The sequence below is a fragment of the Pogona vitticeps genome, chromosome 2 (assembly GCF_051106095.1).
Source record: "Pogona vitticeps strain Pit_001003342236 chromosome 2, PviZW2.1, whole genome shotgun sequence".
NCBI lineage: Eukaryota > Metazoa > Chordata > Lepidosauria > Squamata > Agamidae > Pogona > Pogona vitticeps.
Window position 1 is genome coordinate 85900159 of NC_135784.1, and position 26677 is coordinate 85926835.

Sequence of the window (26677 nt, forward strand, 5' to 3'; positions counted from 1 at the left end):
CATTACAGTTCTGAAGATCAGTGCCTATTTGAGAAACAGACCCTGGGACAGTTAAAGTTGCAGTCTATTGTTTTAATGATAATTACACCTTTTTAGAAAGAAGATGATCGTTTTGTACAGTTTCAATTAAAAAAAAAATCTAAAGAGATCCTGGTCAACTCTGCTTTACAAGGGAACAGAAGTTTAGTTACAGATGACCTTCCAACATTACTACAATGGATTGTAAAGCTGGCCTTCCAGCCCCCAGAGAAAGCTGTTTCTTCACACGTACTGTTGCTTTTTCTTAGTAGCTGCCTTGCTTGCCAGACCCTTTGCTTTCTCAGTAGCAGCCAAGGCAGTTTCCTTGGCTTTCTCAGTTGCCTCCTTTGCAGTTTCCACCAAGGTTTTAGAAGGTGCTTCGCCTATAATAAATAAGAAAACAAAAAACTTGTAGGAGTGGGCCCCTTTAACAGGAGCCCCACCAAAATACATTTTACTGAATTCTAGTCGGCTCCTATGAGTTTGGACATCACTCTACAGGACATGTGGCTCTCATTCCAAATAGCTTAGAATCATTTTCCCCCAAGTTTCTAAGCCACATGTTCAATAGAGAAAAACTGTTAAGGAGCCTGAGTATCTGTCATAGCTGCTAACAACCTCTCACTTTACTACACACCACACTGTTCACCTGGCTCTTCAGTAACCAAAACAGAGGGGAGGGGGACTGTCTGCTCTCTCCCACCCCTTTGCTTTCACCCTTTCATTTGGAAAACAGCAGCTGCTGAAGAAAGCAGCACGACACTCTTGGGGCTTTCTTCGGGGGGGGGGGAGCTATAGCTACTGGCTACTTCTGTCAGGGTTCGCGACTCTTGTGGTACAGTGCCAGCATATTTCCTACTACAGTACTGTATCAATAATGAATTACATGTTGAAGAGTTAATCCTGACTTATGATGATCCTTTCCAGGCCTTCCTAGGCATCCAGTACAGTGGTGCCTCGCATAACGTTTTTAATTGGTTCCAAAAAAAAAACCTTATGCGAAAAAAACTTTATGCGAAACACCATTTCCCATAGAGATGCATTGGAAACCGGTTAATCCGTTCCAATAGGCACGGATTGCCGTCCTTAAGCGAAAAAACCCATAGGAAACATCGTTAAACGATACAATGTATCCTCCATTGGAATGTATTGTAGCTGACTCAATATGTTTCAATGGCTTTGCGAAGTCAATTTTTGCAAAATTAAGTGTGTCATAAAAGGGTCAAAAATGGTTTTAAATGCTTGGATTAGCTTCTGCACCCTCTAAAACGGATGCAAAAGTTAATTTGGCTTTGATCTGACTTTTCGTTAATTAATGGTGAATTTTTTTCCCCCAACTTTTGACAGCTGTCAAAATCTGACAGCTCCATTATTTCCTATGGGGGAAGAAAAATTCACAAAAAATTAATGAAGACTCAGCAACTGTTCTAAATTCTTGGGTTCGTTAGAGGACCCCCTAAGTTGTGTGCAAACCTGATTTGGCTTTGATCTGAACTTTCGTTAATTTTTTGTAAATTGTTTTCTCCCCCATAGGAAAGCATGGAGCTGTCAGATTTTGACAGGTCCATTGGTTCCTATGGGCCAAAAAACAAAAATTCACAAAAAATTAACGAAAAGTCAGATCAAAGCCAAATCAGGTTTGCACATGTCTTAAGGGGTCCTCTAACGAATCCAAGCATTTAGAACCGTTTTTGACCCTTCTAAGACACTTTTTTAATTGAAAAAAAAAACATCGTTAAGTGAAGCAGGGGACCTAAAACAAAAAACGTTAAGCGAAGCATGGTCCCAAAAACGCTATGCGAAAATCGCCCATAGGGAAAAACGTTATACGAAGCACAATCTGACTCTGAAAAAATAAACGTTAAGCGAAAAAAACGTTAAACGAAGCAAACGTTATGCGAGGCACCACTGTATTCAGAAATGGTTTACCACACCCTTCCCCCAGGATGATCTGGGACTGTATAGCTTGCCTAAGACCATGCAGGCTGGCTTTTCCGTTACAAGACATAGTACAGAATTTAACTCTCAGCCCACTGAGATACAGTAATAAGATGGCTACTCCACAGAGTAGCAAAAGGCACCTATTTCCATTTAAAACAAAACCTAGGAGAAATAACTTCCAACTGACATCTTATAAGCCGGACTTTTTCATTATGCTGGGAGACTGACCACTTTTATCTCATTGTTTAGTACTGATAGTTTATTGGCTGGTATCATTTCCTTAATTGCCATGAAAGAGATACTCACCCTGCATTTTGGCCAGCACATACTCAAACCCTTTGGTGGCCTTGGTCACGTTGCTCTTGAACCTGGCCAAGCCAAATTCCTAAAACAAGACCAAAGCAAGTGTGAGCTGAGGCAGAAGGGATGAACTTTTGAATATTCTCTATCTATTCACTGCCAGATGCTTAAAAAGAGATCAGTACTAAAGGATGCAGCCAGCAGTGCCATAATGTCCACTTCTTGGGAGACCAGCAGTCAGGCTACCAAGATCTGTAACTCCCTCACCTGAACAGCAAGGGAGACACCAAACAAATTGGAGGTGATCCAAGCTTCTCGCTTCACTTCTGTCCAGTTGCTGTTTTCTGGGTTCTCTCTGTAAACGCACCGCTCTTTTATCACCTGCAAAGGATAAAAGCAAATGACTATGATGATGAAGTGCCAAAGTGGCGCTTTGACTTTGTTCGTGGGTTGTCAAACTTGACTACAGTGGTGCCCCGCAAGACAATGTTAATTCGTTCTGCGAAAATCGCTGCTTTGTGAAAACATTGTCTTGTGAAATGCGCTTCCCCACTGGAATGCATTGAAATCCGTTTAATGCGTTCCAATGGGGAAAAATTGTGTTTTTGTGAAAATCGCCTATAGAGAAACCGTTTTGCAACGGTTTCTCTATAGAAACTGTAAAAATCACTGTTTTGCGAAAAACGGTCCAGAAAACACCCGTTTTGCGAGTTGCGGACCTAGCTGTAAAAATTGTCTTGCAAAAATGGTCCTGAAAAAAACTGTCTTGAGAAGCACGGACCGAAACATCGTCCAGCGAAAATCACCCATAGGAAACACTGTTTTGCAAAGTGCTATAGTGATTGCTATAGCAGCCACGAAATTAAAAGACACCAGGTTCTTGGGAGGAAAGCAATGACAAACCTTGACAGCATCTTAAAAAGCAGAGACATCACCTTGCCAACAAAAGTCCGCATAGTCAAAGCTATGGTTTTCCCTGTAGTGATGTATGGAAGTGAGAGTTGGACCATAAAGAAGGCTGACCATCAAAGAATTGATGCTTTTGAATTGTGGTGCTGGAGGAGGCTCTTGAGAGTCCCCTGGACTGAAAGGAGAACAAACCTATCAATTCTAAAGGAAATCAACCTTGAGTGCTCACTGGAAGGACAGATCCTGAAACTGAGGCTCCATTACTTTGGCCATCGCATGAGAAGAGAAGACTCCTTGGAAAAGACCTCGATGTTAGGAAAGTGTGAGGGCAGGAGGACAAGGGGACGACAGGATGAGATGGTTGGACAGTGTCATTGAAGCAACCAAAATGAATTTGACCCAACTACGGGAGGCAGTGGAAGATAGGAGGGCCTGGTGTGCTTTGGTCCATGGGGTCACGAAGAGTCAGACACGACTAAACGATAGCAATTGCAAAAACTCATCGTCTAGTGAATAAACCGTTTTGTGAGGTAATCATCTAGCGGGGCATCACTGTACTCATGAAACACAAATCCCCCCCCCCAGTGTCCCAAAGAACCACAAATCAATTTGTTGGTTCGTCGGTCATTTTTTTAAAAAGTCAGCCCTGGGGCTATCTTAAAAAATAAAAAACTCTGCCCCCCACAGCCTTCCTATGCCATGCAGCATAGGAAGAGGGGGAAAGGGATCAAAGTGATCCCCCCAGCTCCACCTCCTTTGCAAAGGCAGTGGGGCTGGGTGATGGGTTCCTTTGGGCTTTCCCCCTCTTTCTATTCCCGGTGGCGGCATAGGAGAGGGGAAAAGAGATCAAAGCAATCCCCCCAGCTCCACTGCCTTTGCAAAGGCAGTGGGGGTTGGGCGATGAATTGGATCGGGCTATCCCCCCCCCTTTCTATCCCCAGTGGCATAGGAAGAGGGGGAAAGGGATCCCCTGGCTCCGGATCGCTTTGATCTCTTTCCCCCTCTTCCTACGCTGCTGAGGACAGAAAGTGAGAAAGCCCATTCCAAGCCATCACCCAGCCCCGGGGTTAGGTTTTCCTTCTGGCAGGTTTTAGCAAGCCGCCCAAAGGGAAACCCCCTCTCTGCTTATGCCCCAAGGAAAGCAGATCTGCAGGGACAGAAGCAGATAGAGAACAAAGGGACAAATATAGAAGCATTATATTTGTTGCTTCGTATTTGTCAGGGTCTCTTGACTCCAAGAATACAAAGCAACAAATATCTGACGAATCAGGGATATTCGTTGAATATCCCTGATTCATTTTGATATTCATCCTCATGTCTAATGATGACACCTTCAAACAAATAGGAACATAAGGTTTCTTAGAGTGGGGTCAGACTATAGATCTATTTGGTCCAGTACTATCAGTGCTACATAGAAGAGGCCCTCCAGAGCTTCAGAGTGGATTCTTTCCTAGCCCTGTCTGGAGACACTGGAGATTGAACCTGTGACATTCTGCACACCAAGCACATGCTCTCCTCACAGAGGTATATGCCATCACCACAGCACCACGAACAAACCAATCTTGCCTGATTTTGGAGCAACGTCAGGCTTGGTCAGAACATGACTGGAAGACCACCGGAAATCTTCCGGCACGACTAAGAAAGCATCCTGCCTGGAGAGCTACTGCTGCCAGAGAGAGTTTGAATGCTGGGCTGAAGGGACTCATAGTCTGATTTAGGAGAAGGTAGCACCCTCCATTCTACTGCCATCCACTACTCTGGTGCTCACCATAAGACGTGCATGATTAATGTTCCAGGTAACTGTGGTCATGGTTCGGTTCTGGGGGTCCACAATGGAATCTTCTAGGATGTAGACAGAATGGGCAACATTACTTGGAAAGAAGTGCTCTGCCCAGCGGGGCATTCGGTTGGTCTTGGTGAGGAGCCGCCTGGAGAGCAGCTTCTGGTCTTCTGTAACCTCTCGGTGTAAAATATCTTCTGTCAGGACATGTTTGCTGGAAAGCAGAAAAGTGCATTTGAAACATTCATTCTATAGTATATTGTAATGAGCCTCTTTTTGCAGCTGCAACCAAGTAGTTCAACTAAGTGTCTCTTAACCTGCAATCCAGACGCCCGGGAGGAAGCAGTGGACAGAGAACTGGAAAACATGTCTAGCTGAACATGCTTTGCTTTCTACTTCAGAGACCTCACTAATAATTCCACTGTGAAAAGCAGCACTGGAAGTATGATCCGAGATGGGGCAGGGGAAAAGAAATGTCATTTTCCGGAGTTCATTCCAAATTTGCCTTACAAATTGTCCTGTTTTGAGATACTGCTTTTGCCAATATTTTGGTGACCCCTCACTACAGAGTCAACTACTTCCCCTTGAGCAGTACTGCCAGTGCCTAGGAGTGGTGCCTCATTGTTTTGACTCACTGCCCTTTATTGGGGCAACACAAATGTGCATGCATCTTTCTCTTGGGACAAGGTGTTTACCTTCAGTCATAATCCTGAGGCAAAGTACAAATGCAATAAAACAATGAAAAGGAAAAAAAAAACACATAAAGGGGATAAAATACACATGAAGCATAAAATAAAACAGAATTTCACTAAAAAAGTTTGGAAAACAAAAGAAATAAACTTTGCACAACACTTAAAAAGCAGTGAAGAATTTGCCAAGTAAGCCTCATGGAGAAGAGTGTACCACCACTGAGCAGCCCTCAAGAGGAAAAAGCCCCTTTTCTGGTAGTCATTTATCTCTCTTCTCATCTGTGACTGAAATCTCATTGCCTCTTATCCTGCAGTGTATGCATGCACTCTAGAATGCATTCACACTTGCTGCTCGGGCATGTCTAAATAAAAGGTAAAAAGCCAAATGTGCACATTAGCTTGACTAAGCTGCATAATATTGTATTTTACACACAGTTTGTCAAGGAGATTATTAACAAGAGATCATTGTACGAAACATTGCTGGTATCAACTTTAGAGCAGTCCACCCTCATTCTAGCACTGCATACTGTACAGCCTTTAACATACATTCAGACACTGGCTGTTTCCGTTAGCCAACTTAACTAATTCATAATAAAACTATGGCTGTATAAATGCATATTGCTCCAGCACAATGTCAGAAGAACCGTTCCTACACGTGTCATAACCTGCAATGAAATGGCTATAGGAACCTGCGATGATAAGAAAGGGCACTCTGCAGTTTGAAGAGTTATTTTCCAGAACAATCTTCGCATCTAGTTTCTGCACACTGGGCCCCTGGGACTGGTGGCTTCAGCATACCTAGCAGTGCAAGTAACAGATCTTCCATCTGTTATTCGGTCTACTCCATACGTATAAGCTCCCTTCCCCCCCCCCGATTTTTACGACCGACACAGTCATAGCCATAAGACGCCACTCCCTCCCTCCAGTGGGTGAAAGGTCCCTCCACGCTGACCTCCGCCAAGAGGGATCAGAGGGATCATTTTCAGAGAAAGCACACCGCCCTCTTCCGAGATCAGGCCGTCGCAGCTTTGGCGATTTTAAACGCCTCAGATCTGGGCGGCCATCCACCCCAGGCTTGCTGGTTCAGGAAGCAACCGGGGACCGAAGTGGGCTGTTAAAAGCCACGCCTAGACACCACGTAGTCATCGCGACACTTCATGGGGAAGCCAGGGGGAAAAAAAACCCCTTTTTTTTAAAAAAAAAGCATTTCGTTCTGCGAGGCAAACTGCTGTCCAGGGTCCCGATCCCCGACATAAACACACACACACACACACCCAAGCAGTTCGAGGACAAGGACCCCCAACCCAACCCCTTGGGAAGAGGAAAGGGATGCCGCCGCCGCCGGGGCTCTTCCAGCCCCTCGGGCTCACCTGTAGGGGTTCGGGTAGCGCTGCCAGAAGGCGGCGAAGACTTGGTCCCAGGGCCCCTTGAGGACGCTCAGGGTCAGGAAGTATTTCCCCATCAGCTCCGCTCCAGCCGCCGACCCTGCGGGAGACGGAGAGGAAGGAAGGAAGGAAGGAAGGGAGGAAGACGCGCCGCGGCTTGAAAGGCGCGGCGCTGGGTCTACGCCCCCGGGGGAGCCCTTGGCCCGGCCCAGCCGGACGGCCTTCAGGAGGGCGGCCAAAGCGAGGAGGGCAGGAGGCACCAGGCAGCCGCCGCCGCCGCCGCCGCCATGCGGGGACAGGGAAGCAACGACGACTTCCGCCCGAGCAGCAGTGACGAGGAGCTTCCTCTTCCCCCTCCTTCTTCTTTTGGCCTAAGCCCCTCCCCTCCCCACGGGACGCGCTTCCGGTCCCCGCTCCAATCCCCGCCCACTCCTCCCCCCCCCTCCGGAGAGAGCCCGGGAAGCTGCTCGGCCCCGCCACCAGCTCCGGGAAGGGGCTCCCCTGCCTGCCTGCCTGCCTGCCTGCCTGCCTGCTTCCTTCGACCCTCGGTCGGTGCCGGTGTCCGTAGGCCGTGTGCTCGCCAGCGGCAGGATGCGGCCGAGGTGAGTGCCGGTTCCTTTTTCCCTCTGAGAGTTTGGTTGGCTCAGGGCTCCGGCTTGGTAGCCCTGGAGGTGCCAGCCCGTCTCCGGGCGCCCCTGGGTAGCTGAGGCTCGCCGCCCCTTCGCCGATGCCCTGCCTGGCGGCTGCCTGAAAACTAAGGCTGAGCTCTGAGGCCACCTCCCTAAGAGTAAAGGAAGCGGGTCCTTAAGGGCCCGCCTTGCGATAGCCCGGCTGCTGCAGCTGCAGGGGCTCAGGGTTCCGTACGGGCTCATGCCATCCCCGCGAGCCGGGCTGGGCCTCCCGAAACGGTCACTCGCCCTGCCCGAGAGAGCGGCGCTAGCGCAGGGAGCACCGCCTGCTCCTGGGACCGCGACCGCCGAATTCGTGCTGCTGAAGAAACGCCGGGAACCAGTTCTCCTTTCCAGCAAGGGGCGCTTCGTTTGGGGTCACTCGTGCAAGACTCCCCCTCTGCCGCCAGCAGCGAGGGCACCCCGGGGCCACTAACTTCCTGGAGGCTGTTCTGCTCTAGGTGGCTCCAGGGGGGCCCTCATGGGCGCAGGCAGGAGTTAGGGACTAGTACAAAAGAGAAAGTGAAAAATCCCTTCGGTAGGAGGGTCCCCTGGCCAGGTACAGTATTTGGCTCCTACCCGCTGTGGGGCTCTTAACCTGCAAAGAGGGAAGGTGGGGGAAGGGGGTGGTGGTGGTGGTGGTGGTGGGTCTGTGTCTCTGCTGGTCCTTGGGGTCACTGCCCTTCCTCATTTTCTTGCCGCAGGTGAGTTTCGGCACTTGAGCTGCACAATCTCTTTGCCTTCCCCGGCTGCCTTGCTGAGGTGGAGAGGTTGAGGATCCCCCTGGAAGGGAGCTCTTGGTTGCAAGGGCAGGAGAATGAGCGGGCAGCGTGTGGATGCCAAAGTTGTGATGCTGGGCAAAGAATATGTGGGCAAGACCAGCTTGGTGGAGAGATACGTTCACAACCGCTTCCTGGTGGGACCTTACCAAAATGTGAGTATGGAGAGCTTTTCAAAAGACAGTTGAGTTCAGCACCCCATATCCCTGCCAGCTAAATCTTGTTTTGCTTCAGATTATGGGTTTTCAAAAACATACATTATGAAACGGGTGCAGGGTTATAAGTTAGTACAAAAGAGAATGTGAAATTACTTTAGTGGAAGGAGGCATACTGACTAAAAGAGGAAGGGATACTATTAAAATCTGCCATGGGTTTACGACAACTTTGCAAACAGAGTGAGCAAAGTTTCTAATCTGTGGAAATATTTATTCATTCGCCTGCAGATACAGCCCCCTGTTAGTCATTTATGACACATGGCCTGAATGGGGGTGGTAATTTAACTCTTTTCTTGTTTAACAAAGGCATGTTGGAAATGCTAATTACCTGCCACCAGTGTCCAAAGGGCTAATAGGATAGTGTTTCATACCTAGCCTCTCCCTTTTTTCATATCTGATCTTTTGTTTTAGACAATAGGTGCTGCATTTGTGGCCAAAGTGATGTCAGTGGGAGGACGAACAGTAACCTTGGGAATCTGGGTAAGTCAGAGTTGAGGTGGAAGTTGTATCTACTCTGAGTAGTAAGCTGTCAGTAGCCAGAGGCCTGAAAGTGCTTCTGTTGTAGCCCAAGACAAAGAACTGTGCTGTGTTGTAAACACTGTAGTGCTGAAAAGAAATCACTTTTGTGAGGAGAAATTTTGACTGCCTTAGCTCTAAACTTTTAACTCATGCTCCTGAAACATGCCCACACCAACAGTATGTATATTAAGTCCAACATCAAGGTTACATAGCGTAGACTCCTTGAAATGAACAGGACTAACTTAAACCCCTGGGATTTCAGTAGATTTCCTTTAGGTAGGATTGACCTTGGATTTAGCCTTTTGTTTTAATTCTTTATCTCTGGTTGGCTTGTTTTTGCATTCCCTGGAAGAGGGCTGTATGCAAAACTGTAGAATTGTTTGCTAGTTGGTAGAAAATCTGACTTATTTTCCCATTGCTGTTCTCTAGGACACAGCGGGCTCGGAGAGATACGAGGCCATGAGCCGAATATATTACCGTGGTGCGAAAGCTGCCATTGTTTGTTATGGTAAGAGTCTGCTTGCAGGCGGAGGCAGATACGCAAGTAACCCTGGCCTACAGTTCCAGGGTAACATGTTCCTTCTGAGAGCCCATATTGACATGATAGGATTAGCTGATCTTCCTGACTCAGAGAAGACCAGAGAAGGCTAGCCTATTGCACGAACTATTGCTTTGAAGGATGTTTGCATGTCAACGCACAGGGGGCATTACTGGTGTTTGTGTTAGATGGAATTTATGGCTGTGTGAATAATCAGATTTCTCTGTCAGTGGCTTTCTTTTGAGGGCTTCCTGTCTCTCAGCTGCTGCTACCTTTTCACCATGACAGGCTGCCCTCTAGGCAAGTGTGAGCCTTCGTCATACCAATGGCCACAGTTTCTAGTTGTGGACATGTGTTGAGCTGCTTGGGCAATAGCTCCTCAGAGGTTGATAACCCTTTGCTTTGTTTGCCCCGTGTCGCTTCTTTCAGTACTGCATGCACTGCTGGTGGTGGTACTTCCCTTCATCTGAAGGAGGTTGTTGGGTTTTTTTTTTTTTTGCCTCAGGACTGCTGCCAAATGGCAAAGACATTTTATTGCCTGAAAATAATAAAAAATTATGGTTAATGCCATCAAGTCAATTCTGACTTATGATGAACCTTTCCTGGGATTTTTTAGGTAAAGAGCACTCAGAAGTGGTTTACGATGAAGCAAAGCATGAATGGCAGTATACAGTCAACACTTTAAAGTTCTCATGTTGCACCATTCAGACTTAAGTCTTTCCCCCCCCCCTTCCTATTTAGAGTGTCCCTTGGAGGAGGCAGTTCCATTCTGCTGCTTGGCTAAGGTCTAGCACTCTGGAAAAGCCAGAACAAAGGAGAACAGCTGCCGTCCTATAACATGACTGTGCTAACTGCACATGTAGTTCTGTTTCCTCTACTAGTGGGTTTTAAGATGACAGCTAAAATTGCTTAAGGGCAGTAGTTAATTCAGTACCACAGGAAAGTACCAAATTAGAAGGTGTGCACAAAAGAGTCTTCTGTGGTCATCAGTGGATAAAATTCCCAGTCTTTCTTTCCATAAACAACAAAATTGCATGCCGACAGTTACATTGGAATTGAGCTTTAATAGTAGTGAAACCTTCTCTCCCTGACTGGGTTTTACTGTGGCTTGATAGACTGGTTAGTTGTGGCTTGATAGTTGCACTGAACGCCTTTGAGAACCTGAGCAAAGGGAGCTGGGCAGTTCCCATTCATCAGGTCTTTAAGTGGAGTTTTCGAAGGCAGCTGTTTTGCTTTTGTTTTGCTTATTTTAATAAACTTACATGGAATACACCGAAAATGCCAGCAGCCTCGATAGGGGTTCAGTTATGAACCACTAAGGGGGAGAATAACCTTTTCTTGGTTGTCTTACTCTTGATGTACTCTTGACTACACAGAATGGATCTGCTTTATGTCTTTTGGGGAGGGATTTAGCCTTGACACTTACCCCACTTCCACAGATCTTACTGATAGCAGCAGTTTCCAGAGGGCAAAATTCTGGGTGAATGAGCTGCAGAACTTTGAGGAGGTAAGTCAGTCTTCCTTTCCAGACAGGGAAAAGGGGACGCTTGGCCTTTCTGGGAGAATAACAGGGCACTTGCTCTCATGGAGGAGTATGGCCCTATGCTGCATGAGAGATGTGTAGTCTCGATTGTGATGTGAGGCAACTGGGGTGATGGAGAAGAGTGTCAAGGTGTTTTGGTTAGTTAAATGTGTCTATTTCATTTGCATCCCATCCTTTGGAAAGGTCAAAGCAACATATATACGGATCTCCCAGCCAAGTACCTACCAGACTGAGGAGCTTTTTGACCATTCCTTGAGGTCCGTTGTGTATGCTCTGGTATTTTATTTTGGACGTGACAGGGCTTTATTTGAATAAAGGGGGTACTCTTGATGTGAATTTGTTTCAGCCACTACAAGTTTTTGGTACCAGGTGAGGGCATATTTCACTTTTCCAGGCTCACTTTGTATGGAAGCAATTGCCTTGTTCTTTCTCCTCAGAACTGTCGGATCTATTTGTGTGGCACCAAGAGCGACTTGTTGGATGAGGACAGAAGACGACGGGAAATTGACTTCCATGATGCACAGGATTATGCAGATGGTGTGTCTCCTTCTTCAGTCATTATTAGGGCAACGGGAGGGGGGTTCGTAAGATGCACCATTGCTCGGATCTGTGGTGATTCCTCTCAGGAGCCATTTGTGAGCAGCTGGCTCCCTCTTCCATTTCCCAATTTCTACTGAGCTTAGCCTGTCCTTGAAGATGTGGCAGTGTTGTACCATTGGCTAGTGTGCCTCTTGGAAGCTGAACTGTGGAAGGGCCTGAGGGTGAGAAGGAAAGATTAACATTTCTGAAAGCAGTGGAAGCATTGTGGGCGACCATCCACCTCTAGATCTTTAGAAAAGAGTTGTTTGTGGCAATATTTATATTGTGGCCTCACAGTGTCCGTGGCCTTCAGGAAGAGAAGGGGGAAGCAGCTGTCCACTTCCTTAGATTGGGCAAAGAGTATATTGAACACACTGAAATGGTGTGGGGAAGGAGTGATCCTCCAGATGTTGTAGGAGTGCTACTGCAACTCCTACACTTGTTACAGTTAGAGAAGGTTGTAGTTCCACAACATCTGAAGGACCACCCCTTCCCCACCTCTGCCGTGCAGCCAAGCACGATGTTCTGTAGGTGGGTGTCCTGCAGGAGCAGTGGTGTTATGTTACTGATACTTGGGGAGGAAATGTGTTACGTAATCAAACCTCCTTTCCCTTTGATGCACTGTAATTCCAGAGATCAGAGCCGATCTGTTTGAGACCTCCAGTAAAACTGGACAGAATGTGGGTGAGTAGCTTTTTCAGTATGGATTTGGGAGATCCAGGTTTAAGCCGCTGTTAAGCCGGGAGAAATCCCTGGATTACAGTACTTTAGACATGACCTTCCTCACAAGGAAAAAGTGGGAGGAGAAAGTGTGAAGGAGAAGAGCATCTATGCCACTTCCAGGTCCTTACAGGAAAGAGAAATATTACTAGTGTATAAAGCACAACTAGCGTATTTGGACAATCACACTTTCCGTAGAATGAGTAGATGGCTGGGGTAACATGGATTATATTGCCTTTTCTATTTTCTTTGGCCATTCTCTTCATTATTTCCTCCCTTTTCCTAGCCCCTGCTTGCTGAGGAAAAGTAGTTTGCGTGTGGAGTCACTGCACCTCCTGACGAGCAAGGGCATCATTGGTTGAGTAACTGCCTTGCCAAGGAGAACCGCATTGAGTTCCATTCTGAGTGTTCTCCTTCAGGAATAAGCCCTGTTGGGGTCAGGAAGATAGGTGTAGTCAGCCAATAGACAAGTGGCTGGGTAGTTAGTTTGCAAATTATGTTCATAAAATTGCCTAATTTGGCTACAGTTTATGCAGGTAAACTGCAGGCTGTTTGTGTTGTGACTTTACTACCATCTTCTGAGTTCAGATCTGCTGAGGTGTTCCTACTGAAAACAGCAGCCGATGAGACATAAACTTAAAGGTGACTTCTATTTTTTCTTTTTTTTTAAGATGAGCTCTTCCAGAAGGTGGCAGAGGATTATGTGCAGTTTGCTGCCTTTGAGATGACAGGTAAGCTTCTTTTATACATCCCATGCTTTTATTAAAAAGGTTATATAAATGTACTTCTAGACTAGGATAGCTCCAGCATATTCCTTTGAATGAATGTGGGTCTTGGGGATATACTCTATGAATAAAGGGAATAACAGTCCCAGTGTTTGGTACAGAAGTGGGCAAGGGACAGCCCATGAACCTTGTTTCCAAATCTACTGGGTTGGAGTAGCATGAAAGTTTGGAACTATGGTCATCACACCTTGTGCCTATTCTGGATATCAAGACAAGGCGCAACCTGCAAAGTGTCTTAATGGAACCATAAGGATGATGATGCTACCAACCAGTACCACTGACCTAATTTTTCTATGTATTGTGCTTTCAGAGGAGAAAGGACTTGATCTGAGCCAAAAGAACACCACTACCTACTTCTACAACTGTTGTCATCACTAAGTTCCTTCTTGTGTTTGCCAAAAGCAGTGCTCCATGTCGGGGTTTGTGTTCATGCTCTTTTGATGGTTCACTCCTTTTACCTGTTATTTGGAATGCCTTGCCCTTTGGACATAACTGAGCACCACTTGCTGGGATCTCCCCTTGGAAAGAGGGCTTGGGAGAGAATGCAGCAGCCCCAAGGCCTTTTCGTACATACTTGCTGCTTTGTTGACCGGAGACCAATGATGGCCTTGTGCTCCTGTTCGCTCTGGAGGCTGCCTCGGTGATTGAAGTGTGCCAGGAATTGCTGTTCTTCACAATAGGCTCTGTGCAAAACAGAGCCTGCGCTGGCTGCCTTTGATCCTGCCATTTTGAAGATGTCTCTGGATTCTTTGCTTATTATTTAATTGGCTTCTAGTAAGTTATGCAAATGTAAATAAAAGTGCTTTGTGGTCCTGTGTTGTCGCGGAACATGGTCAGGTGTGTGTGCTTGGTGAAGTGCAGACTGTCACCAGACTAACAGAAAAATCCTTGAAAAAAAGAGATTTACTGTTGTAGTTATGGCTAAAAAGGTAGCAGTTTTGAGTCAGAAGGAAGTGCATGTATGCTTCTTATACAGTTCAAGATTATGCAAAGATTGACCACTGTCTTCCAAGAATCATGATTTCTATGTAAAGATTTGACAGCAACAAGAAAAGCTTTTCTTCTGGGAGAAAAGACAAGCATAAGGGGATTTCAGAAACAGGTTCCATTGTTTTTGTACTATCAAAATTCCTTTTAGTATGCTTAGCTGTACAAATAATTAATGAAATTTGCACTGATTATAATCAGGCTGGAAACATCTTGTAAGGAGATCCCCAGTGTATGTTAGAACTGACAGAAAATGTGTTGATTTATGCAAGGAGACACCATTGTTCTCTCTCTCAGAACTGCTGCTTGGGAAAAGATACTGCTGTAGTTTCAAACTCTTGCTCTGGCAATTGGACCTGTTATACTGTAGAAGCTGGGTTATGGAAAAGGTGGGCAAAATGCAGAGGCTATAGAACTAACACTACCAGTAGGTTTGTCATTTCTGATTAAGAGGGCAGGTTATTAGATCATGGTTTCCTTTACTGCTGTGGAGTCTCCGGATGTTATTGGGGCTGCAGCTCCGGATGTTATTGGGGCTAATCTGAGCTAGCACAGCCCATGGATTAAGGGAAGATGGGAGCTACAATCCAACAAGATGTGGTGGCCATGTTTCCCACCCTCTTTTACATGAGTAAATATAGTAGTGTTAGATCTCAAATGACATTGGAGTGTATGAAGCTGTTATGATTGCTCCAAGCAAAAAGTCTTTTCCAGTATCTTCCATACCCTTGAGCTTTTTTTAAAAAAATGATCTGAGAACATGACTGGATTTTTTAAACTGTTGTAATAAAAAGTCCAACTCTAATGATGCCTAATAGCTGCTTGGGTGTCTGGCTAGTCCAGTGGAAATTGGGTAAACATAATGGATCTTCTTACCAAATTTTCCTTGATCAATTTGTGGCAATTTCTTTGTCACATCTACCACCCTATAAGGCAGGGGCAAACCATCTGGGGCCCCCCAGGTCTTGCCTGACTACAACTTTCATCAGCACTGGCTAATGTAGCCTTAACAGGTAGAGGGTTACAAGCAATTCTCCCCACTCTAGCATTGATTTATTATTTTTTCTAAATATATATATCCTTACCAAACAATTATCATATGGCATTCTGGGGTAAAGGATGGACTCCTTAATTCTTCAACCATTATAGCTTCAATGGCTGTGATTATATAATTCTTTTTATAAACTGGTTAAGCATAATAGTCGGTATCTTATCAATGTGTAAAGCAGGCCCTGGTTGCACAACCAGGCAAGCAACTGGCTGCACAACCAATTTCACAAGTAGCAGTAGACTACTAGAACTCATAGAACAGGGGGAACACTTACACCATTGACGTTTGTTGTATCATGCAACAGGAATATGGTCAATGTGTTTTAGAAATAGTGCTCCTTTGTAACTTGGTGACAATGCATTTATTGAATGCTGTGATATCAAAGCCTGAAAACTGGTGCCACAGGTTTGTAATTACCAGAAATCCACACCTCACTTTGCATTCTGCAACAATCCTCTTAGCAGTGGGCTGACTGCCTTTTTTTCTGGGGAGCAGACAGATCAAGAGAGAAAAGGATGGTGTGTTTTCTGTCTTTGATAAGAAACAAAGGGACATGTTTCAAAAACAGCAACTGATCAGTTTTTTCCAAGGCTGCCTATTATCAATGGACAAAGGGAAAACATAAAAGTTTATGCTCTGTCTACTAGCCGAATTGGGGGAGGATTTAGTGAAAAAGGAACTTGATTTCATTCTGCAGCGTACACATTTCATGAATTAATCACCTAATGGCAGCGTGCTAGAAATACAAAGACAAATTTCCAGCTACAGTATCATTCTTCCTACAGAAAACAAGTTTCACCATGCAACATTTGCTGCTCAGGTGATATATTCAATCTGTGAATGGAAAGTGGGCAAGTCCCCCACCACCACTGTCCACAGTAGGATTTGCTCCCCATCCCCCCCAAAAAAAAATCACAGATGAGCATTTCAGTGACAGGCACAAGCAATGTTGACTCTTGTGCATCAGAAAAACCGAAGGAACTTTGAGTCCAATTCCTTGTGAATCAAAAGCCAGCATAACTTTAGGGAGCTTATATGGTTGAAGGCTGTTTCTAGCCTGTACTTCTATTGTGACCCCTGGATGCCCCATTCACTGGAAGGCAAGGGCTGAATACCTGTATTGTCTACAACGGGCAGCCCACGCACGCTGTTCCTTGGCTTTTTACAGGAAAAATAATGGAACAGCCATACAATGTCTTTTAATGTGAGAATCAGAAGTCCTTAATCTCAGAGCATCCAGAAACAGCAGATATTGAAACATAAGTTCCCCAACTGATCCAGTAAGCAGTGTGAAAAACTGGCTCTTGATTTCATGGTTACATGAACTCGCATTTGCTAAGAGCAAGCCGTAAACTTAGGCGTGGCGGCTTTGGACAAGTCAGCATTTTCCGGCTTCAATGAAGGCTTCCACGAGGAGCAACTGACCATTCCAATTAGCTTGCAATCCACCACCCATATTGTTGAAATATCTTCAGAATACCCACTTTTCAAAACTGACAGTGGAGTTCCAGTTTGGGGTTCCTCCTTCTGCTCCACCACATACAGGCAGACCCTGGAAGATGGTGGATTGTCTATGGAACCTGATGCACTTCCCCACCCCTGCTCTGTGTGATTATTATGGCTTTGATGCCGCAGTTCAGAAAACATCTACACACGATCCAGTGAAGACAAACAGGGATCCAGCATGCGTCTTCCATGGATAGAAGGGCTCTGTCAACTCAATTTGGGGGGCAGGTGGGGGTCCCTATTTCCCAAGCCCATTCAGCAAGGTCTTCCCACCCTTTGGCAACAGGAGGCTGGATGGGAAGAATCAGGCAAGGAATTCTGCTTCTGCCTACCAGGCGCACATACCTGAACCTGGATCCTAATCATCAAATTCAAAGAAATTGCTTCCCCTCCTTTTCTTTCAACAATATATCTTATACTAACTTCTAGAACTTTCCATTTATTTCTGGGCTTAAAGCTAGAACTTGACCTGCTCAGCCTCAATGAGACACTAGACACAGTAAAGAGTAAAGTTAGACTTTACTTTACAGTAATTACTTTCTTTTATATACAAAGAATTACAGTACATATTCTGGAAACACCTTGGGTAGGGCAACCCTGACCCCATTACCATAAGTTTCACATACACAGTCAAATGGGTGAAAGGAACAAAATGAAAGTAATCCATGATCCAAACTCTTCCTCTTCTTCCAACGTAGGTATTGTAAACATTCCCCTTGCTGCTAATACCAGTACATGCTCTGTTGCCTTCCTTTCTCGTTATCCATGCAGATACACAGCCATTAGGCACTGGAGAGTCACTGCAGAACAGGGATTTGTCTAGGCCTTCTCTTGCAACAGCTCTGCTCAGTCACAACTCCCACTGAGGCCCTCTCCAGAGTCAGCAACCAGCATGCCTGAGAAGGATGAAGCAATACAGATTGCTTGGAGAAACACAGTCTTCCCCTCCAGCTCACGTTAGCATGGAGCAATGTTAATTTACCTCACTTGCTCCCTCTCTTTCCTTCTCGGTTTATGTTGCTCCTCCTCTAAAGGATTGGGGAGAGCCCTCTTGGGTAAGGGCTTGTGAATATATATATACACACACACACACACATTGGGGGGAGATTGCTAAACCTTTACAAAACCGTTTCTCTCCAAAACATGACAGACATGACAAATTTAAAAGCACCACACTGTATGGTATATTGTTAAAATGTGGTCAATACAGACATCGTTCTCCTGCTGCTTCAGGGGCTTCTTCCTTTTTTTTGCTTACAACAGGAGCAAGGCTGGCCCAATATGCTTTGCTGCCTGAGAGAGAGCAGCGGCTTGTGCCCCACACCCCTCCAGCCAACATATGTCACACCCACAGCCAGACAAATTGTTTTGACACATGAAGCAGAAACTCTTGGTCAGCAGTTCTCTCCCTCCCTGGTCGCAAATAACTAACCATTTTCATGTCACCCTCAAGTCTGCTTACCAGAGGCAGCAACCTCACTTGACCCAATGGGATGCAGATCGAGCAATGGCCAAGAGAACCAAGAAGAAAGGAAATGTTCTTCCCGCACATGGTATCTGAGTAGTAACAGCCAGCGGAGCAGGCAGGAGTGCTGGCTCCCGCTTCCTAAGAACTCCAGGCATTTTCAAGATGCTGCTGCACGGAAGTACAAAACTTATGTGTCACTACACAGAGACCACAAAGAGAAACAGCTGTTGAGGTATGTCTGTGTGAGAGCACACACTTGCAAAACACCATGTTAGCAGTGAGAGCATCCCTACCTTCTGATAATGGGAAGGGTTGGGAGCTTAGGAGGCAAATATTTGTGCACTATTATAAATATAATTTCTGTTTTTACTATTCCTGCATGGGTAGTTGTAGGAAAGTTGCTCTGCAGGAAAGCGTGTCTTGAGAAGCATCTCCAAAGTGTCTTCTCCGAGACCATCAACCAGGCAATATCCAATGCAATGTTTGCCAAAATGTCACCTTCTATGTCCTGCATGGCCAGCATGCTGCTTCCCACAGACAGAACTGTCTATGACTCTCAACACAATGGTAACAAATTCCTGATATTAATATAATGGTGTAAGTTTGTCAGTGGCTGTGTACATTGGGGGGAAAAGGCTGTATCTGCCTTAGGACAAAAACTGGTGGTCAAGGAATTTTAGCCATTGTCCAAATTTCCACCTTGGCTTCTGCTTCAAAATGCACGCGACAGTCAAATAGACTGCAGACTAGTCTCATCACCCATAAAGTAAGGGAGAACGTGATGCATTCCAGAGAAGAACCACTGCTGGTGCAGTGAGCAGCACATTACTGAATTACACTGGCAGGCAGGCTCCAGATACTTCGGTAAAAACAGAACTACGTACTGTACTTTGAATCTATTGCCCCCTTGTTTCAGCCAACACTGTTCAGACCCCAATCCTCACACTGGGAAAGAGAAGCAGCACTGCAAGATTTAAGATTAAACCTAAACTAACTGAAGTGACAGAGAGCGATAAGAGCACCACATTTTATCTTTTATATGTTGGAATGCCCCAGATACCTCAACATGTAAAAATTAAGACATCTTTATTTTTTAACACATTTTATCTGATCTAGACACCTACAGGCTTTCTAATCACAGATCATCTCTTTTTCAAACTCAGGGAAGAAATCTACTGAAGGGAGAAGCAGGAACACAACCTGGGATGCTCTCCAGAGCGACTTGCACAATTCTGCATAACAACTGGTACTGCAGTCTCTTAACATGGAAAAAAAAATTGAATTACAGCTTCAGCTTTAAAAAAGGGGAAGGCTTTTTATCACCTTTGTTACAAACAATTCACTGCCCAATGATCAAGACTTCAAGGAGAACGCCCTTACTCTGCCATAGCCATTCTGTGAGCATCCTGAGCAAGACTGGAATCTGTTAATGGGTATAGCATTCAGTACACTGCACTTCTCAGCTTCCATTTAAAACAAACACACATATTCCAATGAATGTTGCAGAAAGAAGGGACAATTCCTGATTGGATTTAAGCAGTCTGGAAGAATAGCTGCTAGGCTAAATTTGCAATAGTTGCTAGTTTCTTTCCCTTCCCATTATTTATATAAGCTAGAACAAGTAGGACATGTATGTGTGGATAGATTTGCTTAACTGCATAATCCACCATCACAGAATTCAGCTACTCTTGCTATATACTCAGGCCTATCTTGGCACACATTTCAAGAATGAAAGACACAAAGCTCTGTGTTCTACTAAATCTAGCAGTGGAGCATCTTGTTTTCTGCATGGAATATAGAAACGTTACAGGCACAAGGAAAGATTTACACTGTAGATATATATTATCAAGCTCATGTCCCTCAGTACCAGATAAGCAATGGTAGCATATGCCAATATGGTAGCATCATTTCAGAGACAAGTGTAAGTTTTGTTGCTAGCAGCCCAGCTCTCACAACAGGTACTTCAGTTTGGGGGGGGGGGGAGAAACCCACTAGAGGGTCACACTCATATTAAAGATTTCCTCCACCACTGTTCTGCTTTGTGTCCTCTTGGCCTGCCATTGGCATTCAGGATTCCTCAGAGCACTCAGGCTCTGCTTGATCAGTCCTGCCTCATCTGAAATTCCATTTTGCCAAGGAAACGACTCCTAACTTCTGCTGGCAGTTACTATTTTGCTTTCCTTACTCAAAACTGTGCTCTCCATCCTGGCTACAGCTGGGATGCAGAACCTTCCATTTGAAGCCCAAATACAGACTCAGAGGGTTCTCCATCTGGCCCACCTCTACAGATTTTTTATGTATATGTGTCTGTGTAAACACAAACACAATATATACACTGTCTATGTCTATGCTTAATTTGATTTTGACACCTTCTTGTTTCCATGAAGCAAATAATTCAGAGTGGGAGCCACCTGTGAAAGTGAATCCGTACAGAGGCTCTTGAGGCCATGAGGCAGATAAAAGTTATCAGGAAATTGTTTTGCCATGCCATTCTCCCCTCACCCCACCAGCCATCAACCTAATTCAAACAGGAGTGCCTCACCAAAGATTCAGAATGTGCTGCTGCATGAATCTCCTTTTGTTACTGTGTCACATCCCTGATCCCTAGAATCTGTTCTTAAGAGAATTCATTCAAAATGAAAAGTTCTCTGTTTTAAAGTAGCCTCCACCAAAAATATTCACAGTTTATTATAGTTGTTTTTCATGAAACAAATAGCTAGTTAAAACACATGACATTGCAAGAAGAACAGAGTTGGACAAAGCAGTGCAGGTATCTTTCTTGTTACAAAGTACAGCTGGCTGAGGGAGGCTGGCACAAAGGAAGCCCTAAACACACAATCTACATGACAAAGTCCAGCTCACAGGAAGGCCTAAATATTTTAAAAATTTTAGAGCTTTATTTATTTATTTATTCCACACATGAGAAATATTTAATATTCAGAGCATGATGATTGGGTTGGCTTGCTCATTTAAAAAGATGGTATTTTCACTTTAAAAAATGTTTTAGTAAAACGCCCTTGGCTTCTTGTTTCTGTCTCAAATTTTCAGAAGAAATGTCCTGTTTTTCTTTTTGCAGGAGTATGCAGAAGCAAAAAAATGTTTGCATTTCTCCATTTCCAGCAATGAGCCGCACTCGGCCTCCTGCAGGTCTTCAAGGAAAACCGTGCCAAGCACTGAAAACCCCGTTAGCCATAATGGGTTTGCAAAGTCATTTAGCTGCACTTAAAGAGTAAAATGGTTCAGAGAAGAGGAGAAGATGCACAACCATGTAGGGAATGTTTTGCGGTGCTGAGCAGGTATGATCATAGTGGAAAGCCGACACCAGAAAAAGTAACAGACTGAAATTCTAACTGCCACTGCGTGGTATATAAACTGCAATACCAGCACAACTGCCTACAGGACCGGAACACTCCAGCACTCTCTGTTTCAAGGTGAAGGGATCTGGGCTGGGATAGGACTAGAAGAGCTGGTAAAAAAAGGGGGGAAAAGAAAGCCTTCATTGAACTGGGAATATGGCAGACTGTGTTGACTCCAGCTGCCAAGGTAAGGGAAACCTAAATAAATAGGCCAAAGTGAGCAGGAGAGGCATGTGTGTAACAGTCAAGCTGCTTCCTGCCATCCTAGTGTTAAACTGAAATCACAATGTGAAATACCTGCATAGTGTGTTGCCCTGCCTTTCTTACATTGAAGATCAGCAGATAGATAGATTTAGGCTCAGATTATAACTTCTCTGATCCCGTTACAATTCTACAGTGAAAACTGATCAGTACCACAGCAAACTGTTTTTCTGTCTGCAGGTAACATTTTTCCATGGTTAGGTGACACTAAATAAATATTTCCACCAGATTCATACCTGAATGATATACTTCCATGCCATGATTGAAAAATGAAGATGAAGGAAAAGAACTGAGATCTCAGCCAGGTGCTACAGCCCTTCATGTTCCAGTGTGAGAACTATGACCATGGATATCACTGAAGAGACTCTTCAGTGTAATCCAGTTAAATTCAAGTCGTCTTTCAGAGTAGGATTAATAATACATGCTCCATCTTGGACACAATTATTCTCAGATGGGCTCTTAATTCTGTTCCATCTTCTGAATTACATGATGCTTTAGTCAGAGTAATGCACCAAAGCTGCACAAACTATGTACCCAATGCAAACATTATTTCTAAGCATATTTGCTGTAGAAGAAGGCGACATTTGTTGTCCACACTAACAAAGAATTCTGGCTGCCATATCAAGGGAGAGAAAGGCGGTAGTAAACAGGAATGATGCATTGCAAAATCCAGAAGAGAGATTTTCTTATTTCTCTAACCTGCTGTTGCCCCTAGTGGTAAAAATTCTGCAAAATGTGAACTGGGCTACATTGCATCTGAGTCCCAACATCAGAGTAACTAGTAAATGGTGTCTCTGAATATCCTTTAATCTAGCCACCAACTATAGGGAACCTCAGATGAGGAGTGAATCATTTTGCCTGGCAGAACTGAGCTTTTCAACTGACTTCAAGTAACAGTCCCTGTCCACCCCGACTGCACTGCTGCAAAAAGCACCTGTATTTCACAAACTCTAAACTTGCAGTATACTGAAGATGAAACACTCCTAAAACAGAACTGCAAAGAAAGAAGATTGTAGGGGAAAAGATCACGTCCCGTCCTTTGACTTGGTTTGGCTTTATATGAAGTTCCAGTGCAAAATGGCTAGCATGCATTTAGTGAGAAAAGATGTAAGGAAATCTACATCTTTTAAACTATGGTGAGGTGGTCTAGGAAACACACCACTGATGCAAGCCTGCTACTCAGACGTGCAGGACTAGTAGTCTGATTACTTCATTGGATTTAGAGATTTTATCCACAGTAGATCCCTTTATTTCAGCTTTATTGTTTGCAAAACGAAAAGAAACAGATCAACTATATTCTGGCTGGTTTGGTTGGGTACTGTTTAGATTTAGGTAAAATGTATCCATTTAAGCTGGATGTGATGTTGCCGAAGGATCAAAGATCTGGGGAAATGTGTGTTTTTCAAACCCCAAAAATCAAAATACCCTTCCCCATACAATTAAAGAAGGAAAAAGAAAAAACAGAACAAAACAAATATGGTGACCCGTCTGGCCTCAAACTGGCTTCACTTAGGTTTCGACTCAGTAGGTTCATGGCCAGGAGAGTCCTGGTTTAGTACTAGCACCGTATTTTGTTCAGACAAAGGCAAAATGTCCTGCCCCACAGGTGTTTCTGCTTTCCGAGAGAGCCAAGAGATCTGCTCAAATGTCTGAATGCTTCTGGGCAGCCACGAAGTTTGCCCAGCAGGCAGTGGAGCTTCCCTTCCAGGCCAAGGGGGTTGTTCAAATGCACACAATCTCTCTGTTGACCAAAATGTCTGCTCTGTGGAAGGTACAGATGTTGCTTCTTGGCCTGGGCAAAGACTGTGTTCAGGAGACTGCAGTTTTTCAGCTGTCCAAAGTGATGGCTCCACAGATGGGAGTCCTTTTGCGCTATGCCATGGGGTCTTTTCATGTATTTGCAAGTTCTCCAGGGGGCAGGTTGTTTGTCCCGTGTATGTAGAAAATTTCCCTGTAGGCCTACAAGACTGCTCATCAGACACAGGTGTCCGTTCTTTCTGCTGCGGATTCTGCTCCAGCGTGGCAGAGCTTTTTTCTTTCGGCTGAGCATTCTGGTCAACGGGCCTTAGTGCTTTCTCTGAAAGCAGAGGAGGCCTCGGATGTAACGGGGAAGGAAGCCTGTCTGAAGGTTGAGACCTCGTGCCTGTGCTGGTAGTCTTGTCTGATGGCAGAGGCCGAACATCTACTGGGGTGGAAAGCCTGTTGGGTGTCTGAGGCAATGAGCCCACAGGAGTGGCAGACTTCTCTGCTGCTTTAGACCTCAGGGCTATAGGGGTGACTGGCCTGGCCAGTGGCTGAGACCTGAGGTTCAGTGAAGGAACAGATTTGCCTGGGGGTTGCGGCAGTGGGCCAACAGAAGTGGCCTTATCCACCGGCTGGGACTTCAAAGACTCACATTCTGCCAGCTTCTCCACAACCTGGAGCGTTGGTGTCGCTGTGGCAGATGACTCATCTAGTACCTGAGAACTGGGTCTATCTGCAGAAGGTGATGTGTCTGACCTCTCAGGCCCTAGCTTTTCCAAAGAGGATTTCTTGTCTGTTACCTGAGGCCTTGAATCCTCTGTGGCAGGTGGCTTATCCAGAGATGCTGATGCCTCGATGGTCGGTGGTTTGTCTGAGGGCTGCAACTCTTCAACTGCAATGGAGGATAGCTTTTCTGAGGGTTGCAACTTCTGGGCATCAATGGAGTTTGGTTTCTCAGAGGGCTGCAACCTCAGGGCCACAGCAGAAGGTGATTTTTCTGAGGGATGTAATCTAAGAGCCACAGCAGAGAGTGGCTTGTCTGATGACTGCAACCTACGGGCGAGGGCTGAAGACAATTTGTCTGAGGGCTTTAACCTCAGGGACAGAGTGGAGGGCAATTTGTCTGAGGGTTTTAAACTCAGGGCTAGGGTAGAGGGCAGTTTGTCTGATGGTTGTAGCCTCAGTGCCACTGTGGAAGGTGATTTATCTGAGGACTGCAGCTTCAGTGCAACAGAAGATGGTGGCTTATCTGAGGCCTTTAGCCTCAGAGCCAAGGAAGAGGATGGTGGCTTATCTGTGGACTGCAACCTCAAGGCCACGGTCAGAGGTAGCTTCTCTGATGGCTGAGATTTCGGGCTTGTAGCCACAGGCTGCTGGTCTGATGGCTGAGTGTTTTGGGAGCCAGCTGATGATTCTGTGGAAGGCGCATACTCACGAATCTCTCCTGGCTCTAGAGGGTGAGGTCCACAAGGATCATGTTCTGTGCATGACAGGCGCCCATCCAATTTGGAGATGAACAGCATGCCTTCTCGATGCTGCTTGCAGAAGGATCTGGGGCACATCTCACAGAAGGAGGCTGCTTCTTTGCTACACACATCACACTGATGCCAGGGGCATTCCCATTTCCCTATAGCATGGGAAAAAAGCAGAACTGAGAAACCAGCTCTCTGGTCGGAGAAGCAGACTGCCAAAACTGAGAAGCAGAAAAGCCCTAACTGATAAAACCATGTTAAACAGTATTGGAACATAGTAAGGAGCTGATATCGTTCTAGAAACCAGTGAATAACCTTATGAAACAAATAATGAAGTCAGGCACTAGCCTTTTGGGAAGAAAGATCTCTAACAAAACAGAAGAAACCCAAGGATCGTATGAGCAGGACCTGAGAGGATGAGAATCTGGAACTACAGAAACAAGCAAAACAGACATATCTTGCAGAATGTGGGACATCTATACACAAACACAGAAGAGCAGTGAGTACTGTCCACGGGGATGTTAAGGATGGGCTCAGGAGGCCCAGGCTTCATTTGCCTTAATGGGAAGACATTACAGTTCCATTTCTACCATCTTAAAGAAAAGTTCCAGAGATAGGGTAGCTCCCTTTGGGGTCCCTAATACTGCCATATGTGACGTTCATTCTCTTTCAGTTCTCCCGTGGTACTTGTTCACTCCAATGGTACTTGTTTCTTTGGATAACAATTACAAGCCCACACAACATAGTCAATTTATAGCCAAAGATACACAAGGAGAAATTCTTAAATATATGTTTGGTGGATAGAAAATAATATGCGTCACCTGCACTGTTTAGTGCTATTAAAAGTCTTGCTAAATCTCAGACTTTTAATACTGAGACAGCAGGTTCCTGTCTTAATTTGGCACTGGGCTTAGCTGAGAGAAGAGAGGAGCCACATACAGTGGTGCCTCGCATAGCGAGGTTAATCCGTTTCGGATTAACCTTCGCTGTAGCGAAACATCGCTGAACGGGACAGGGAAAGCCATTGGAACGCATTAAACATCGTTTAATGTGTTCCAAAAGGCTCCTTCACTCACCGTTCAGCGAAGTTTCCTATGGCCGGCAGCCATTTTCGCGCCCTCGTTAAGTGAGGGGAGGGCGCGAAAACGCTGCGCGCGGCCATTTTGGGGCTTCCGGCGGCCATTTTGTCCACTGAACAGCTGATCGTCGGAGCTTCGTTTTGCAAAGATCGGTAAGCGAAACACTTACCGATCTTCGCAAAGCGAATTTCTCCCTATCTAAAGCTCATTGAGTGATCGCATTAGTGATCCCAAAAAAGGGATTGCTATGCGATTTCGTCGTTGTACGGTGCGCTCGTTAAGCAAGGCACCACTGTACTTGGAAATTTACCACAGGGTTTGGAGAAAAAACAGAGCAGTGAGGAGAAAAGCATCTTTGCAAGCACAGAAGAGGTTAAGCAGGGCTT

General features: G+C 45.3%; 3 protein-coding genes across 24 annotated transcripts in view; 1 reads left to right on the forward strand and 2 right to left on the reverse strand.

Annotated features, from left to right (window-relative positions):
- Positions 1-57: 57 nt before the first annotated feature.
- PRELID1 (PRELI domain containing 1) lies at positions 58-7371 on the reverse strand. Its single transcript, XM_020790645.3, has 5 exons — positions 7008-7371; positions 4937-5162; positions 2527-2640; positions 2266-2344; positions 58-401 (listed from the first exon to the last, which is right to left on the reverse strand). The coding sequence occupies exons 1-5, from the start codon at positions 7097-7099 to the stop codon at positions 262-264; spliced, it is 651 nt and encodes a 216-aa protein (XP_020646304.1). The 5' UTR covers positions 7100-7371; the 3' UTR covers positions 58-261.
- A 100-nt stretch (positions 7372-7471) lies between these two features.
- On the forward strand, positions 7472-14180 carry RAB24 (RAB24, member RAS oncogene family). Its single transcript, XM_020790657.3, has 9 exons — positions 7472-7624; positions 8395-8624; positions 9096-9164; positions 9633-9711; positions 11181-11248; positions 11722-11821; positions 12497-12547; positions 13255-13314; positions 13679-14180. The coding sequence occupies exons 2-9, from the start codon at positions 8508-8510 to the stop codon at positions 13744-13746; spliced, it is 612 nt and encodes a 203-aa protein (XP_020646316.1). The 5' UTR covers positions 7472-7624; positions 8395-8507; the 3' UTR covers positions 13747-14180.
- A 3232-nt stretch (positions 14181-17412) lies between these two features.
- NSD1 (nuclear receptor binding SET domain protein 1) overlaps positions 17413-26677 on the reverse strand; it is an 81854-nt gene continuing 72589 nt past the window's right edge. For 19 of the 22 annotated variants that reach the window (XM_078385569.1, XM_078385566.1, XM_078385561.1 and 16 more), the window contains one exon: positions 17413-25367. In XM_078385569.1, coding sequence (XP_078241695.1) covers positions 23503-25367 — 1865 coding nt within the window. In that variant the 3' untranslated portion in view covers positions 17413-23502. The remainder of the gene's footprint in view (positions 25368-26677) is intronic. The other 3 variants (XM_078385575.1, XM_072989949.2, XM_078385571.1) reach the window with 2 other exon arrangements.